Below are 13,991 nucleotides of genomic sequence, written 5' to 3'. Positions count from 1 at the left end.
TGCTGGAGGAACTGTTCTCTCTCTCTCTGTCTCTCTCTCTTTCTCTCTCTCTCTCTGTCTGTGTCTTTTTGTGTGTGTGTGTGTGTGTGGGAGTGTGTAAGCACCTGTGTGAGGGAACCAGAAGCCAACTGTTTACTTTAATCTGCGTGACATCAGAAAAAAAAAGATGAAGATTTGATAGTTAACATGTCGATACACACACACACACACACACACACACACGCGCGCGCGCGACATACACACACACCCACACACGCCCCCACCTCCACACACACCAATCCTCCGAAAAGATTAGCTAGGTTTTATTTTCCTACCAAGAACCTGGAAGGTCACACAATTTCTCTCTCTCTTTTTTTTTTTTTTTTGCGAAAGCATGTTCACTGGATTTTAGTTGAAGATGTTTAGCATAGCAACCATTAAATTTAAATACAAGAGTCATAACTTAGAGAAAAAGTTATTTCAATCCCAGCTTTATTCAAATCCTGGTCAGGTTCCTTTTTACAAGGAGAAACGTGTTCTCATGCGTGTATGGTTGTCTGTTACTGGGATGGACTGCTGACCCAGTCAGAGTCCACTCTACCATTAAGCCTATAGGCTGCCAGAGTGAAACACCTGTGCTGTTGAAACTACAGGTGAAAATGTTAACTTTTTACAGGAGCTGTGGTGACATCTGGTGGTATAATTTCAGACTGCAAACACCTTTACAGAGTGGTAAGTATGGAGTTAAATTGGGGCCATAACGTTTTTTTTTTTAAAGAAAAAAAAAACTGAAAAATTATTTTCAAAAATGTTTGAAGTTGAAAAAAAAGTGAATATAAAGAGTAGTTGGATTTTTTTTCAGTTTCACTTTTTTTATTTTCAAATATTTATTACACATTTTCAATTTTTTTTCAGTTTCAAAACTTTTTCCAGTTTCCAATTTTTTTTTTCAATATTTTTTTTTATATTTCAATTTTTCCAGTTCCAAGTCGTTTTTCTTTTCAACAAATTTTATGGCACCAATTTAGCTCCACACAAAACCGTCCCTGACATATTTGAAAAATGTGCTTTCTGTTCATCCTCACCGTCTGACTGTGGTGGAGTATCAAGTGGACATTTAAAAAAAAAAAACAGAAAAAAAAAAAGACGCGGATGTTGAATGCAGCATCCAGCAAGGTGTGTGGTGTCTCTAGGCAACCATGACAACAGCGCCTGCGTGCAGCAGCGAGCGCGACTGCACGCGCACAGGTGTGGTGCCAACACAGATGGCACCTGCGTGCTTGCCTTAATATTTCTTATGTTTTCTTTTGTTCACTATTGTATTGATTTACATTTAACGTGACAGACATGTCTATCGAAAATTTATGGAAATGCGAAACAAAAACGAGGGATAACTCCAAGCTTTTAGTAGATGGCGCTGGCAGCGCGCGCATGCTCATTAGTAGGTCTCCTTCATTGTGCCCTGTCTTCAGAAAAAGCAGCGCGTAGCTAGGCTAGCTGGCAATCCTCTCAGCAGCATCACGCCAAGGTCCTCTGTAGGCTTTGTGGATACGGTTCTGCTGGACTGGTGAGGAGCCTTTGACAACACGACCGAACCTCAAAACGCACCGCAGGGCTTTAGGGCGCGTGCGTCATTATCAACTATCGCGTTTGTTTCCAGCGTTTGGCTGCATTTCTTCCGAGCGCGTCGTAGCGCACTAGCTAACGGCGTCCATTATGTAATGATGCCGAGCCAGGAAAAGCACAGCGTAATCCCTGGAGGAAGGCTTTTCCACGTTTTTAGGGCAAACATTTGGAAAGGCGGCGTTATCCTGGCATTTATCAGCTGAGTGGGGGTTTGACTGGGTGCAGGGTGGGACCAACTAACTCTCCTCGTTCAGGTTAACCTGAGCAGCAAGCTGAACCCCCCTCAGCTCCCTCACTGGCCCGTCTGCTGTCCTTTGTCCCCCCGGCAGAGATGCTACAACTATCTGGTGATAACAGAGGAGGTTCCAACCTCTTCTACATCCCTGGTGGTATTAATGAAGGTTCACCGCTCAGAATGAAGCATAGATACTTCATTCATTCTTCCTTCCTTCCACTAATTAGCCCCAGATTCATCCTTCCTAATCCTTCTTTTTGTTCCTTTATTCCTTCCTTGCTTCCATCTATCATCCATCTAGCCTCATCCATCATTTTGTCACCCATCCTTATCCTTCCTTCCTTGCTTCTTTCTTTTTTCCCTTCTTTTCTTCCTTCCCTTTCCTTCCACCCACCCATCTGTCTGTCCAACCATCTGTTTGCCCTCTACCCATGAAACTAAAAGTAGACTTTGGTGTCTTTAATTAAAGGTTCATAGTTCCAAGATGACAAAATCTGAACACCTTTAAAAGCCACTTGAGTTAGCAAATTAACCAATTCCAGTTTTGCTTGCAAAGTGCAGCAATAGAAGAAATTTTTATGCAAGTCAAAGACAATAAAAGAAAAAAGAAAAATGTTTCCAATTTTACCTTTTGGCTGTAATTGCATAATGAAAATATCAGTCTGTTATCTGGGTATTTTAGCTGTAGCTACTTATAATTTTTGCAGCTGTGGTTTAAACAGTTTTTCTACTTTTGTCTTTGTCAGAAAAATGGATAGTCCTCCTACATACACGGACCTTGGCAAGGCCGCCAAGGACATCTTCAGCAAGGGCTACGGTGAGTAATGTTTTAACCACAGGAAAATATTATTCGCTGCTGGGAATCTCTGAAGAGAGCAACCTGTTTTGTTTTTTTTGTTTGTTTTTTTTGCCAAGTCGTAGTACAGACTAGAAAAATTGCTGTTCCTTGTGAAACGGCTGTGAGAACGCTAATCTGCTGAATGAACGTAGCAGAGGATGCAAGGGGTGCATCATCTCGAACAGACCCGTCTCATTTAAACGCGGTTACCAGTATCCAAAAAAATTCTTGCACTGTGAGGACCGGGACCCTTTGATCTAAAAATCTGACTGGGCTCATGTCTTTACATGATGCCATTTAGGAGAGGGAGCGATTCAAAAATGACCCAGCAAAAATATTTTCTACGGACACCAATGGAGGAAGGGATGTGACATAACAGCCAGTGTTTCAAAAGAAACGTCTACGACAACAACACTTGTACTTCCAAAAATCAGATGCACATGGCTACGTCATGACGCGTACATTATTTCTGCAGAAAGAAATTTGTACAAACAGGAGCATTTTGTTTGTGAAAAATCAATAAAGTTTGAAAACACGTTAGTTACTGGAGTGGCAGAATTCCGTCACATTTAGCGTGTTGACCTTTTCACAGTCAGGAAGTGAATACTTAAACCGGATTGGTTCACTTAAGTCAATTGAGTGTTGGTACTAGTGATCACAGTGTCCACGCATCCTTAAAATGTCTTAAATTCATGCATCTAAAATGAATTTTAGATACATTTTGACTGAATCCACGTTAATGTACCGTTTAAGACATTTTAGGCACTAAATGTCTTAAATTCATCTGAAAAAATGCAAGTTAGCCTTAAATATGTTAATCTTAAATGTTTTTGTGGCAGAAGTATTTAATCTTGTAATTTTTCTTGCTGTACTTTCCTGTCAGGCGGGGTCCTGTGGTGGCGCAGGGGTTAAGCACAACCCACACCCCTTAGTCCTCGACATGGCAGGTTCGATTCCCGGCCTGGTGACCTTTGCCACACGTCTTCCCTCTCTCTCTGTACTTACTTCCTGTCTTAGCACTTTCAAATAAAGGCCACTAGAGCCAAAAAGAAACTTAAATAAATAAAAAAAACTTTTTTTCTGTCAGGCAAACGTTTCCGATGCTTCCGTTCCTTTCTGTGACTTGAGGCGGTTGAGGCTACTGCTAATTAGCTGCTAATATACCCTTGCTAGCTAGCTTTTTTGTGCCTATCATGGGTATTGGCTCAACCAATACATTGTTACATGCATTCTGTGCAAAAAACCTCAGCACTACCAGAATAAATAAGACATGCCGTTTTCTTTTGTACAACAAAAAAGATGCAGGCCATAAATTTGTGGTGCAGGCCTTAAATTTCGTTCACAATGGTCTTAAAAAATCTTTAAATTGAGTTGGTTGCTTCTCTGCGACATTGGATCGGCTAACACCTGCAGTGGAGTCCTCCTGCTCACTGTGCGTGTGTTTTGAACCCAACAGGCTTCGGGGCTGTGAAGATAGAGCTGAAGACCAGGTCTGACAATGGAGTGGTGAGAACTCCTTTTCTTTGCTCCATTTCTCCTTCCTCATCCTGCTGCTCTCCAGCCATCCGCTCACCACCGCTCAGACACCTGCAGAGTTGCTGTTGCACATCTTCTGCTTCACGCTCCTTTAGGCACCAGTAACCGCTGTGTATCTGAGCTTTAAGGTTTCCCAGGATGCCGAGCGCCGCTGGCGTTCCGGCTCCTTCGCTTTACCTGACCTCACTGGCAGAGAAACGTGACGGGCCGTGATTGGCCGTCTGCCTCTCTGCCTTTCCTTTCCTAACCGCCGCTCTGTTTCCATGCTGCCGCCCCGGACTGCTCGCGCTCTAACGTAGATGGTAAGATGGACGTCCCGAACCTAACTGACCGCTCTGGCCACCCACTCCCCGCCCCTCCCACCGTGTCACGCAGAGCTCCATTCACCCAATCCTTTGCTTTTACTGTCTGTTTCATATTTTCTTTTACGTTTCTTTTTGTCTGTAATGTTCGAGTTTGTTTCTGTCAGTTGTGGTCTCAGAGTATAATATCAAGAATAGAGAAACATTTTAACCTTCCTTACAGTTAAAGCTCAAAGGGAAACCTCTAGACGTCTAAAATATTCCTACTGACATCTATAAGTTTCTTAAAGGGGCAGTATTCTGTAAAATCAACTTTTTTGCGCTTTACATGATGTTATAATGTTATTCCCTCATCAAAAACTTACCTGAAGTGCTGCTTTGATTATTTCATGCATGTTTGACAAATCCTTTAATCTCCGTGGTAACCATTCAGCTGTGCAAAACGCCTGGGTGGACCTAGCCCCGCCTTCAAATACAGAGCTGCAATTCTCAAGCTTCCAAGCTTGAAAACTGGCTAGTCCTTCAGACTAGCCAGGAGCAATTAGCAAACATCTGGTTGAACTGCACTTCTGCTCAGCTCATTGTAGGAGCTACTTCTCAGAGCAACGCTGGTGAAAACGTTAAAAGGTTAGCAGAGGAGCCATGTTGTGACGACTTCCGGAAGGCGAAGTTTCAGAAAGAGCAGGGATTTCTTAAAGAGGCAGTCAATTTACAAAGTCAATTTTTGATTATATTTGATATGTAGCAGAACTTAACAGTTACTTGCTTATGCTATAAAATGGTTCTGTGTGTTTTGAAAATACATAGTACTACTCAGAATCCAGCGTCTGGTTATCTTCTATTTCTCCATCATCTCTGTTGCATAACAAGCCTGGTGAAATCATAGAAACCTGTTAATAGCTCAGTTTGTATTGATATTCGGGTTCAGGGTGATGCAGACGTGTTCATCTAGTTCCTGATGGCCGTCCTCTCTTGACCGTGTCAAGATGTAATCTGTGTGTTTATTTGCAAGTGAAGCAGTAAAATGGGATTCAGTCCCAGGAGAAAAGCAGCAGGAAGAAGAAATGGCTGGTCTGGACGAAAACCAGGCTTTTTTCTGCTCTAAAACTCTGGAGTTTGGCTGAATTAAAACAGTTCTGTAAAGAACAGTGGACAAAATCCTAATGCAAAACCCTCATGTTGTGTTTGTCTGATATTCAACTTAGTTTGATGATCTGAAACATTTAAGTGCGACAAAAAGTAAAGACGGAAAGTAGAACTTTGATTTTTTTTTTCTTGTTTACTTTTTTACTTTTTTTCTGCCCTCAATGATAAACAAGTTTGTTTTTAGCGTTTATCTGAGGAGGGTTATTTTATTTTTGGTTCATATATGGTAACATAGAATCAAACATATTGATTCAATTTGTCTCGTCTTCAGTCAGAGGCTTCCTCAAATTTGCCGTAATTTAGACCACTACGGGAGACCCTTCCTGCCCACGGCCAATAGCCTCTCCGACTCGTTTTTGGAAAACCTTGAGTAATATGAGATACATCATTTAATTGAGATCAAAATTATTTTTGAATTAAATTGAATTTGCTACATTGTAATCTGTTTAACCCTGTTTAAAATGAGAAAACTAGTTTGGGGTTTTTAAAGATCGGCGATCGGCCAGAAAAGTGCAATCAGTGCACCTCTTCTATTCATTTCTCTGCAAATGAACAAACCATAACAGATGGATATATCACAAATGGTACATCTGTGCATTTAGGGATTTAGTATTAAGATGAAGAATCCAGCTAATTTTGACACCGTGTCTTTGAACTCAGCACTACTTGGTTCGTTTCCCTGCAAACAATTTTTAAACTTGTTAAGTTATAAACTTGTTAAACTCAGGTGGGTTTAACTCAAACCTGAGTTAAAATACGAGATTCTTTACTTAGCTCCACCTGTTATGACACGAGGAAATGATTACTGTGGAGAACTAAAATTCTTAATTTTAAACATTTTCAGAATATTAAACAGCTTCAGGAAAATTCTATGTATTGTGTGTAGTTGCATATTTCTGCCACTGGAGGGCAGTGTTGGCAAGTTCTTTATATTATCTCCATATAATTTGTGGAAACTTGAGGAAAAACAAAGGTTTTCCAGGGTTTTTTTTTGGTTTTTGTTTGTTTGTTTTTCATGTTATTTCCTCTCTACTTTTACCAAACAGTGTGTGAAGACCCGCTCAGGGTTTTTTATGAGAAACATAATTTGAGTTGTTGAAAATGATCATCTGTGGGATGCCCTAAAAACCTTCCGACATGTCCATCTCAACAAGGAAGAAACCTATTACGAGATAAGCATCGGTGTTTATATTGTTTTGACTTTGGTTTCGGCGGAAAAGCAGAACCAGTTTTGTCAAAATGTTGCAAAGTTCACTGAAACAAACTTTCAGTAAAGTTTACACTAGGAAAACACATGACCCAGACCCAGCGGTTTCAGACTTATTATGCGTATTCAGATGACAGTAGTAATATATGTTGAATGGACAAATACTGTTGAGGAATGTTTCAAAAACAATCTATATTTTTAATCTGACTTAATTCATGCTTCCATAAGAAAAAAGCCACAACCTAGTTAACAATTAAAATGTGGAAAAATTGATATTTTAAATTCTTTGACTGAACTTTTACTGTCAATGGGAGAACATTTTTTATTTTTTTTAAAGTATCGTTTTTCAGTCATTTATGTTTTGTTTGCACCTAACTTTTCTGTCTGCATATGTTAACCCTAGCTTTATGACATCATCATATGTTTTCAACATGGTGGTAGTATAAAAGATGTTTTACTTTTCTTGATTTTATCCACATTTTCTGTCGGTCTTCTGTTCCTTGTACATGCTTTGTAAGTGGCGCCTCCTTGCATGAGATCAGAGATATCCACATGTGCAGGTGTTACTCTACTGGTTCAAGTGCATGCTGTGGAAAAAGAAAGAACAACTTCCTTCTAATACTAGAGTTCTGCGTATCAGGACACGATAAAAATGATCTTTAAGAAAGAACGCCTCGGCCGGCGTGTGAAATGTTAGCGTTCGTGACGGGGAAGGAACGATAGACTGAACAAGAGTGGTTCGCTTGCAAATGTTGTCAAAAGCAAGACTCTCCTCTCTACAAAGCAGCAGGAGTTAGGCTTTGAAAGTTGATGATGAGCAGCGGACCTGTCGGAACAACGTTCAGCTGCATCAGAACGACTGGAAAATAAAACCACAAACCTTAATGAACTGTAGAAATATGATCTGATAAAATCAGATGACAAGCTATTGCTGCTGAATACGGTCCTGTGAGCTATTAGTTAGGAAAATTGGTAACACTTTATTTGACGGGGTGTGCATTAGACTGACATTACATATGTCATATATGTCATAAACATGACATAAAACCTGTCATAGAGTTGAAGTAGTTTTCATGAATGTTTACGACTGCAGGCATGAAGTATCATTCAGTAAATAATGACACTTTATGAAAACTCCTTCAACTTCATGACAGGTTTTATATCATGTCAGTCTTATGCACACCCCGTCAAATAAAGTGCTACCGAAAAATCAGGTCCAGACACATTAAACCCTGGAATTGAAACACGATTTGTCCTTTCTTTTTTCCTCTCCACTAACGTTTTTTTGTTGTTGTTCCTAATCTGGTTCAGTTAAGGTTGTGGGTATTTTTTTTTTTTACATTTTTAACCTGTAATAACAGTTGAGGCGCTCCGCCAGGCTGTTACCTCGTCCCCCTTCTTCTCGCTGTGCAGGAGTTTCACTCTACGGGCTTCAGCAACATGGACACAGGGAAGGCTACTGGCAACCTGGAGACCAAGTACAAGATAACGGATCACAGCTTGACCATCAGCCAGAAGTGGAACACGGACAACGTGTTGGTTAATGAGGTCACTGTGGAGGACAAGGTGTGTCTGTGTTTTTTTGTTGTTGTTGTTTATTTAGTTTCCCCCTGCAAGTCATTGTTAAATGTTGCAAATGTTCTGCCAGTTTAAATGTGCTGACACTAAGCTTTCCTCTTCAGCTTGCTAAAGGACTGAAGATCGGCACGGAAACTTCCTTTGTACCAAACACAGGGTGAGGCCGCTTTAGACCATGTCAGCCTCTAGGTTGGTGCAGTCCAAGAAGGTTCTGATGTTACTTTTATTCACCTTCATACATCTGAATACATTTGACGAAATCGATTGTTACAAATCTTTTATTTCTTTTGTAATAATACGATTATTATTACATATTACATACAAATAAAGTAATAATAATACAAAATAAAGTAGCAATAATTTCTGAAGGACGATGTGATAATACCAAAAAAAAAGATGCAACAAGACAAAAATAATCATAATATTACAGGAAAACAGTCGTAATATTCATTATGATAATGAAGTGGTGATTTTTTTTTTTTGAGAACAAATAAATGAAACTTATTTATATAGATGTTGAGTATCTTGTGAAGTTAGACTTTGATGTCAGTTTTACAAATAAGGAAGTACTTAATCTTCACACCTCTGCTATTATCAGTAGCAGGAATCTGAAACGATTTAGCAAACGTCTGTCTATTCCTCTTTAATCCGCTGTCACGACTTTATTATTGTAATTTTAAAAAGCAGTCCATAGCCTGGCCTGATCCGTTGTAATTGCCAGATTTTTCTGTAAGCTATTAGAAAATGCAACAAAGTTGTTTTTCAAAAGCAACCCGTTGCGTCTTCGTTAACAAATGTTGCTTTAACAGGAAGACGTATGGGTGAAACCACACATTTACATATGTGCTTATCAAAAGACACAATCTTTTTCTCACTGTCGGCATTACATCAAATGAAGATTTTCCTGTTTTAGGTCAGTTAAGATTAGTAAAATTATTTCTGTTCACTAAATGAACTCAAAGTTAGAGTTTACATATATAAAAACAACCACGTTTTATCAATCTGGGAAAGCTTCGACACTTGGACTTAGCTTAGGCTTAGGCTTTGTAATGGAGGAACACGTCTGGATGCGTTGGCTTCTTGTGAGACATCATGGAGAAACCCAAAGAACCCAACCAAGATACCAGGAAGACAAATGTAGAGCACCGCAAGTCTGGTCGGTCCATCCAGATGAGAGGGACGTTTTCCCAATAAAATGAGTTCTGTACTCATCTGGGCTGAACAGCTGTTAGAACTTGGTCACCATCAACATCAGCCAGGAAGTTAAAGCTTGGAAACAAACTGGTCTTCCAAATCCACATGTACGTTCCGCACGGGGAAAAAAGACGTGCGAAATCTGGTCGACACCATTTTTACAGCATTAATACTCTGGATCGTTCCCCCTTAGTTGCAACATGCCGACACCCGAGAGCATGGAGGTGCTTGTGGGCAGAATCATGAAGTCCTCTGTCTTTTTGAACATCCACCAAGAGGAGCTCTTGCTTGTCCACCATGTTTTTCCACACTGAACTGTCCGCATAGTTGCAAAATTTCAGAGATGCGCGGTGTGGAAAATTTGCTCTGGGCAAAGTTGTTGTAGCAAGTTGGCGGATGCATCAAGCATAAAGAATACAACCAAAGTGATCACGAAGAAAACAAAGTCGATGTTTTGTCGTTGACGTCACAAAACCTTGATCTTAGGCCCACAGAAATGAGTGGGAAGAGTGGAAAAGGTGTGTGTGGGTAAGGCATCCTCAGGGTTTCCCCCAGAAAACCTGCTAAGCCCGTTGGTAGGGGTGCACCAGTGAGCCGACCACGCTTTTGTGTTAAGAAATGTTCAAAGTTACAAAAATTTGCAGGTGTATCAGAAGTCATGGTGGGGCAAGTGAAGCCTGGTGGCCCGCCAGGCTGATAATACACTGGGAGAAACCCTGAACCCACAAAGCTGTCTCAGTTTGGTCATTCTGTCTTTAGGAATGGATCAGATTTAAAGGAAACTATTGTTAGAAGTTTGTGGAGGAAGATCCGAAACATTTCAAGCTGAATTAGCAATTCTACCAAATATGTGGGAATTTTTTGTAAACTTCTGATGGGAAGAAACCAACGAAATTCTGTCAGTGTTTTGGCATTTAGCAATAAAATTCATGTTTGTAATCCCAACAACCTACAAAATGTAAAAGTGGAAACTGATTCAATGTCAGACAGTGAGAAAGAAAACCCCGTTGTGTGTCTGTTTATACAGTAAGATTGTAAATATATGGTTTTAATGCAGTTCTGTAATGAAGACAAGTCGCTGCTTGACTTTATAGCAAGAAAACTGGCAAGCTGAAGACGGGCTACAAGTGCCAGAGTATGAACCTGGCCTGCGACGTGGACCTGCAGGGCCCCATTGTCCACGGCTCTGTTGTGCTGGGCTTCGAAGGCTGGCTGGGCGGCTACCAGACGCTCTACGACGCCACCAAATCCAAACCGAGCCACCACAACTTCGCCCTGGGGTTCAAGTCTACGGACTTTCAGGTGCACACCTGCGTGTGAGTATTTGGTCCAAGTTCACCGGGTCTGGGCCTCGGCGACACGTCTCCCAACGCTTTCTTCCCGCTTCTCTCTCAGTAACGAAGGCAGCGAGTTCAGCGGCTCCATCTACCAGAAGGTGGACGACAAGCTGGAGACGGCGATCACCCTGGCCTGGACCGCCGGCAGCAACAACACTCGCTTCGGCGTCGCAGGCAAATACATGCTGGACAAGGACACCTCTCTGTCAGTGAGTGCTCCGGTTTCACTCTGGCAAAAGGCTTTCAACCTCTTGTCGTTGTTTGTTCTCTGTTCACAGCTTATTATGTTTCCTCCCTTAGGCCAAAGTGAACAATGCCAGCCTGATTGGAGTCGGCTACACCCAGAGCCTTCGGCCAGGTAGGCTCCGCCTCAGAACCGGGCGGCTCTGACCAGCCCAGGAATTTTGGTTGAGACCTTCAGGTTGTGTAGAAACAAGTTTTGTGACCGGGGGTGTAAAGTCTGTTTCAGTTTTCATCCAGACTGACAAAATTGCTCACACCCCTTGGTCTTTTTCTTATTTTGTCACATTAAAACCACAAAATGTAATTAATTTGATTGATACATAAAAGTAATAGGCCAGCAGTACTGAGTTTTTTGCAGCCTGTAACAGGTTCTGGTCCAGTACTGCAGGATATTTAGTTCCACTCGTCTTCATCACCTCTGGTCAGTAGCAGGGAACCGACTTCCTTCATTTTGGGTGATCTGTGATCTGCTGATTCTCACGATGTTATCGGGGCGAAGATTTGAGTCTTTTTGCTCTGCCAAGAGAGAAGGGACTGACTGCAGTGACAAAAAAAGTGTTTTACTTCTGGAACTGAAACGATTAATCGGGATGAATCCATTATTCAATTAGTTGCCAACCAATTTACAAATTGATTAATCGGTAGCTGGAGTATACAGACTCAATTAAAGGCAATTTGCTGAAAACAACAACACATTCGGAGTAAGTAATTAAGCCAAATCTGTACAAAATAAATATACATTTTTACACTTGAATAAAATAATTTTCCCTGTTTTATCCAAAACTCAAGTTGCAGAGTCGTAGCTTCACCCGGTTCACATTCATGGATGTTACGTTGTTGCATTTTACACAGTAAAATGTTTCTTATTTTAAAAAGTTAATTAATTACTTGATATTTGCATCTTTTACAGTATTTCTAATATTCTATAAAAAGTGGTCAAATGAAAAATCTGTGAAATCTGCCAAATTTTCGCAACAATCAGTGGAATAGTTGATGTCTAAAATAGCAGTTAGTTTCAGCCATGATTGTTTGACGTTTTTCAGTAAAATAAGATTAGAGCATTGCAGCTGAATTGTGATGTTATAACACTTGAGTTATTATTACACATATTAAAAAAGCTTTATGGATTAAAAGAGGCAGGTCAGGCTGAAAACTTCACTTGTCTGCGTCTTTAATGGGATTCAAAAATCCCAATATATAAACAGAAGTGAGGAAAAGATGGAAATATCAATTCACCTTAGAGACATCAAGAACAGGAAGTGAGGGAAAAAAAATCTTGTGTAACATTTTGACTGCAGAGTCTACATTGTGGAGTGAAGTGGTGCAAAGCGATGCTTGTTTAAATCAACTATTTTGCTTCCTGTTTGGCCAACAAGTTTAACATTTATTTCATCTAATTGGCTGGGGGGGAAAAAAATCAACAGAAATAAAGAACTGAAAATGTAAAGTTTTAAATTCTAAGTGTCTTCACAGTCGTACTGGATTCTTTTCATGTTCGCTCTACTCTCGGTAAAAAGTGGGTAAAGTGTTGAAGCTGGAACAACAAGGTCTGTTTAAAAAACAGATCTGGATCCATGAATTTAACAAGTCCATATGTTCCATGATTGGAAAATGATATTTCTAAGCTTTTCTGTTTTGTGTGTAGCTGCAGCCACTCGCCGCTTCATGCCTTCATTTTTATGTGCTTTAACTTGGTGCTGGACGCTGCTGCAGACCTTGTGGTTGTGGTGTGTCTGCAGGCGTGAAGCTCACCCTCTCTGCCCTCATCGACGGGAAGAACTTCAACGCAGGCGGACACAAGCTGGGGTTGGGCTTCGAGCTGGATGCATAACCAGAACTCCTCACCTGCACCGGACAGCACCACCTTTCATATAGCTCCTCTCCTCTGGACTCACCTTTAACCCCACACCCCCACACCCCCATACACACTCTGCGCTCCTAACGAGCATTTCTGACACTAAAAGTCGAGTCTAGGGAGGCGGAGTGTCGGCCCTGAAATTTGGCGGTGCGCGGTTGCGAAGGAGTTCCTGATGTTCTGGCTGAAGTCACACCATTTTATTTCGCTGTAGGTCTTGAAAGACGTAACCGTTGGTGTAAAAGTGTGTAACTCATCCCAGCAGTCTTTACCTAAAAGCATGAGAGAATGACAACATGGCCGCAGAGGCTGGCGGATGTTTCTTTGCTTGGTTAAAAAGGTGCAGTGTGTCTGCTTTTTTTTTTTTTTTAAATAAGTTCAAACACTTTAGTTTTTACTCACGCCCGTTTTTATTTGGTTTCAACTGAAATCCTTCATGAGAGCCTCTTGCGTCTGCGTGGCCGCTCTGTCTGCCAGGTGAAATCAATGTGGTGGAATCTTCTGGTATCTTCCCGTAGTTTAGTTTGGCATTTCTACAGCGTTGCTTTCATCTGTCTCGGCTCAGCGGCCACAAAGATAGCGAGGATGTTTTGCATGGAGGCGCGGCCGGTTCCTCGAGCGACCTCTGGCCAGTAACGGCTGCTTGTCCTCACTGGTTCATCGCCACACTGTTAACCCCCTCCACCCCCGACCTCCCCTCCACCCCCGACCTCCCCTCCACCCCCTGATCTCCCCTCCACCCCCTGATCTCCCCTCCACCCCGCCCTCAGCTTTACTGTTTCTACAGCCGCATCACACATCTAAGATGTCTTATTTATTTTAGCCTTCAGATTGTTGTCATTTGTTTTCTAGACACAGTACCTCATTTTTTCCAATGTAAATTGAAGAATTCTAGTAAAAAAAACTGGAAACATG

The 13,991-nt window shown here is 41.3% G+C and overlaps 1 protein-coding gene across 4 annotated transcripts; it reads left to right on the top strand.

The window, feature by feature from the left end:
- Positions 1–1,263: 1,263 nt before the first annotated feature.
- LOC102233702 (voltage-dependent anion-selective channel protein 3-like) lies at positions 1,264–13,785 on the top strand. 4 transcript variants are annotated; one of them, XM_023338415.1, is made up of 11 exons: positions 1,532–1,546; positions 2,587–2,657; positions 3,562–3,625; positions 4,135–4,184; positions 4,514–4,516; positions 8,283–8,435; positions 8,552–8,604; positions 10,736–10,957; positions 11,037–11,187; positions 11,279–11,336; positions 12,961–13,785. In XM_023338415.1, the coding sequence occupies exons 3-11, from the start codon at positions 3,619–3,621 to the stop codon at positions 13,050–13,052; spliced, it is 789 nt and encodes a 262-aa protein (XP_023194183.1). In that variant the 5' UTR covers positions 1,532–1,546; positions 2,587–2,657; positions 3,562–3,618; the 3' UTR covers positions 13,053–13,785. The 4 variants fall into 4 exon arrangements, with proteins under 4 accessions (XP_005812074.1, XP_005812073.1, XP_023194183.1 ...); XM_005812016.2 differs by lacking the exon at positions 3,562–3,625 and having other exon boundaries at positions 1,266–1,546; XM_005812017.2 differs by lacking the exons at positions 3,562–3,625; positions 4,514–4,516 and having other exon boundaries at positions 1,264–1,546.
- Positions 13,786–13,991: the final 206 nt, after the last annotated feature.

The sequence above is a fragment of the Xiphophorus maculatus genome, chromosome 8 (genome assembly GCF_002775205.1).
Source record: "Xiphophorus maculatus strain JP 163 A chromosome 8, X_maculatus-5.0-male, whole genome shotgun sequence".
Lineage (NCBI taxonomy): Eukaryota > Metazoa > Chordata > Actinopteri > Cyprinodontiformes > Poeciliidae > Xiphophorus > Xiphophorus maculatus.
This window is presented reverse-complemented; position numbering and strand designations above follow the sequence as displayed.

What these genes read in the sequence shown, in the direction of transcription:
- LOC102233702 (XM_005812016.2), top strand. Translation starts at nt 2,591, where the DNA reads ATGGATAGTCCTCCTACATACACGGACCTTGGCAAGGCCGCCAAGGAC. An exon ending in TCCTTTGTACCAAACACAGG is followed by an intron (nt 8,605 to 10,735) that starts GTGAGGCCGCTT and finishes TTGACTTTATAG; the next exon opens with CAAGAAAACTGGCAAGCTGA. An exon ending in CACCCAGAGCCTTCGGCCAG is followed by an intron (nt 11,337 to 12,960) that starts GTAGGCTCCGCC and finishes GTGTGTCTGCAG; the next exon opens with GCGTGAAGCTCACCCTCTCT.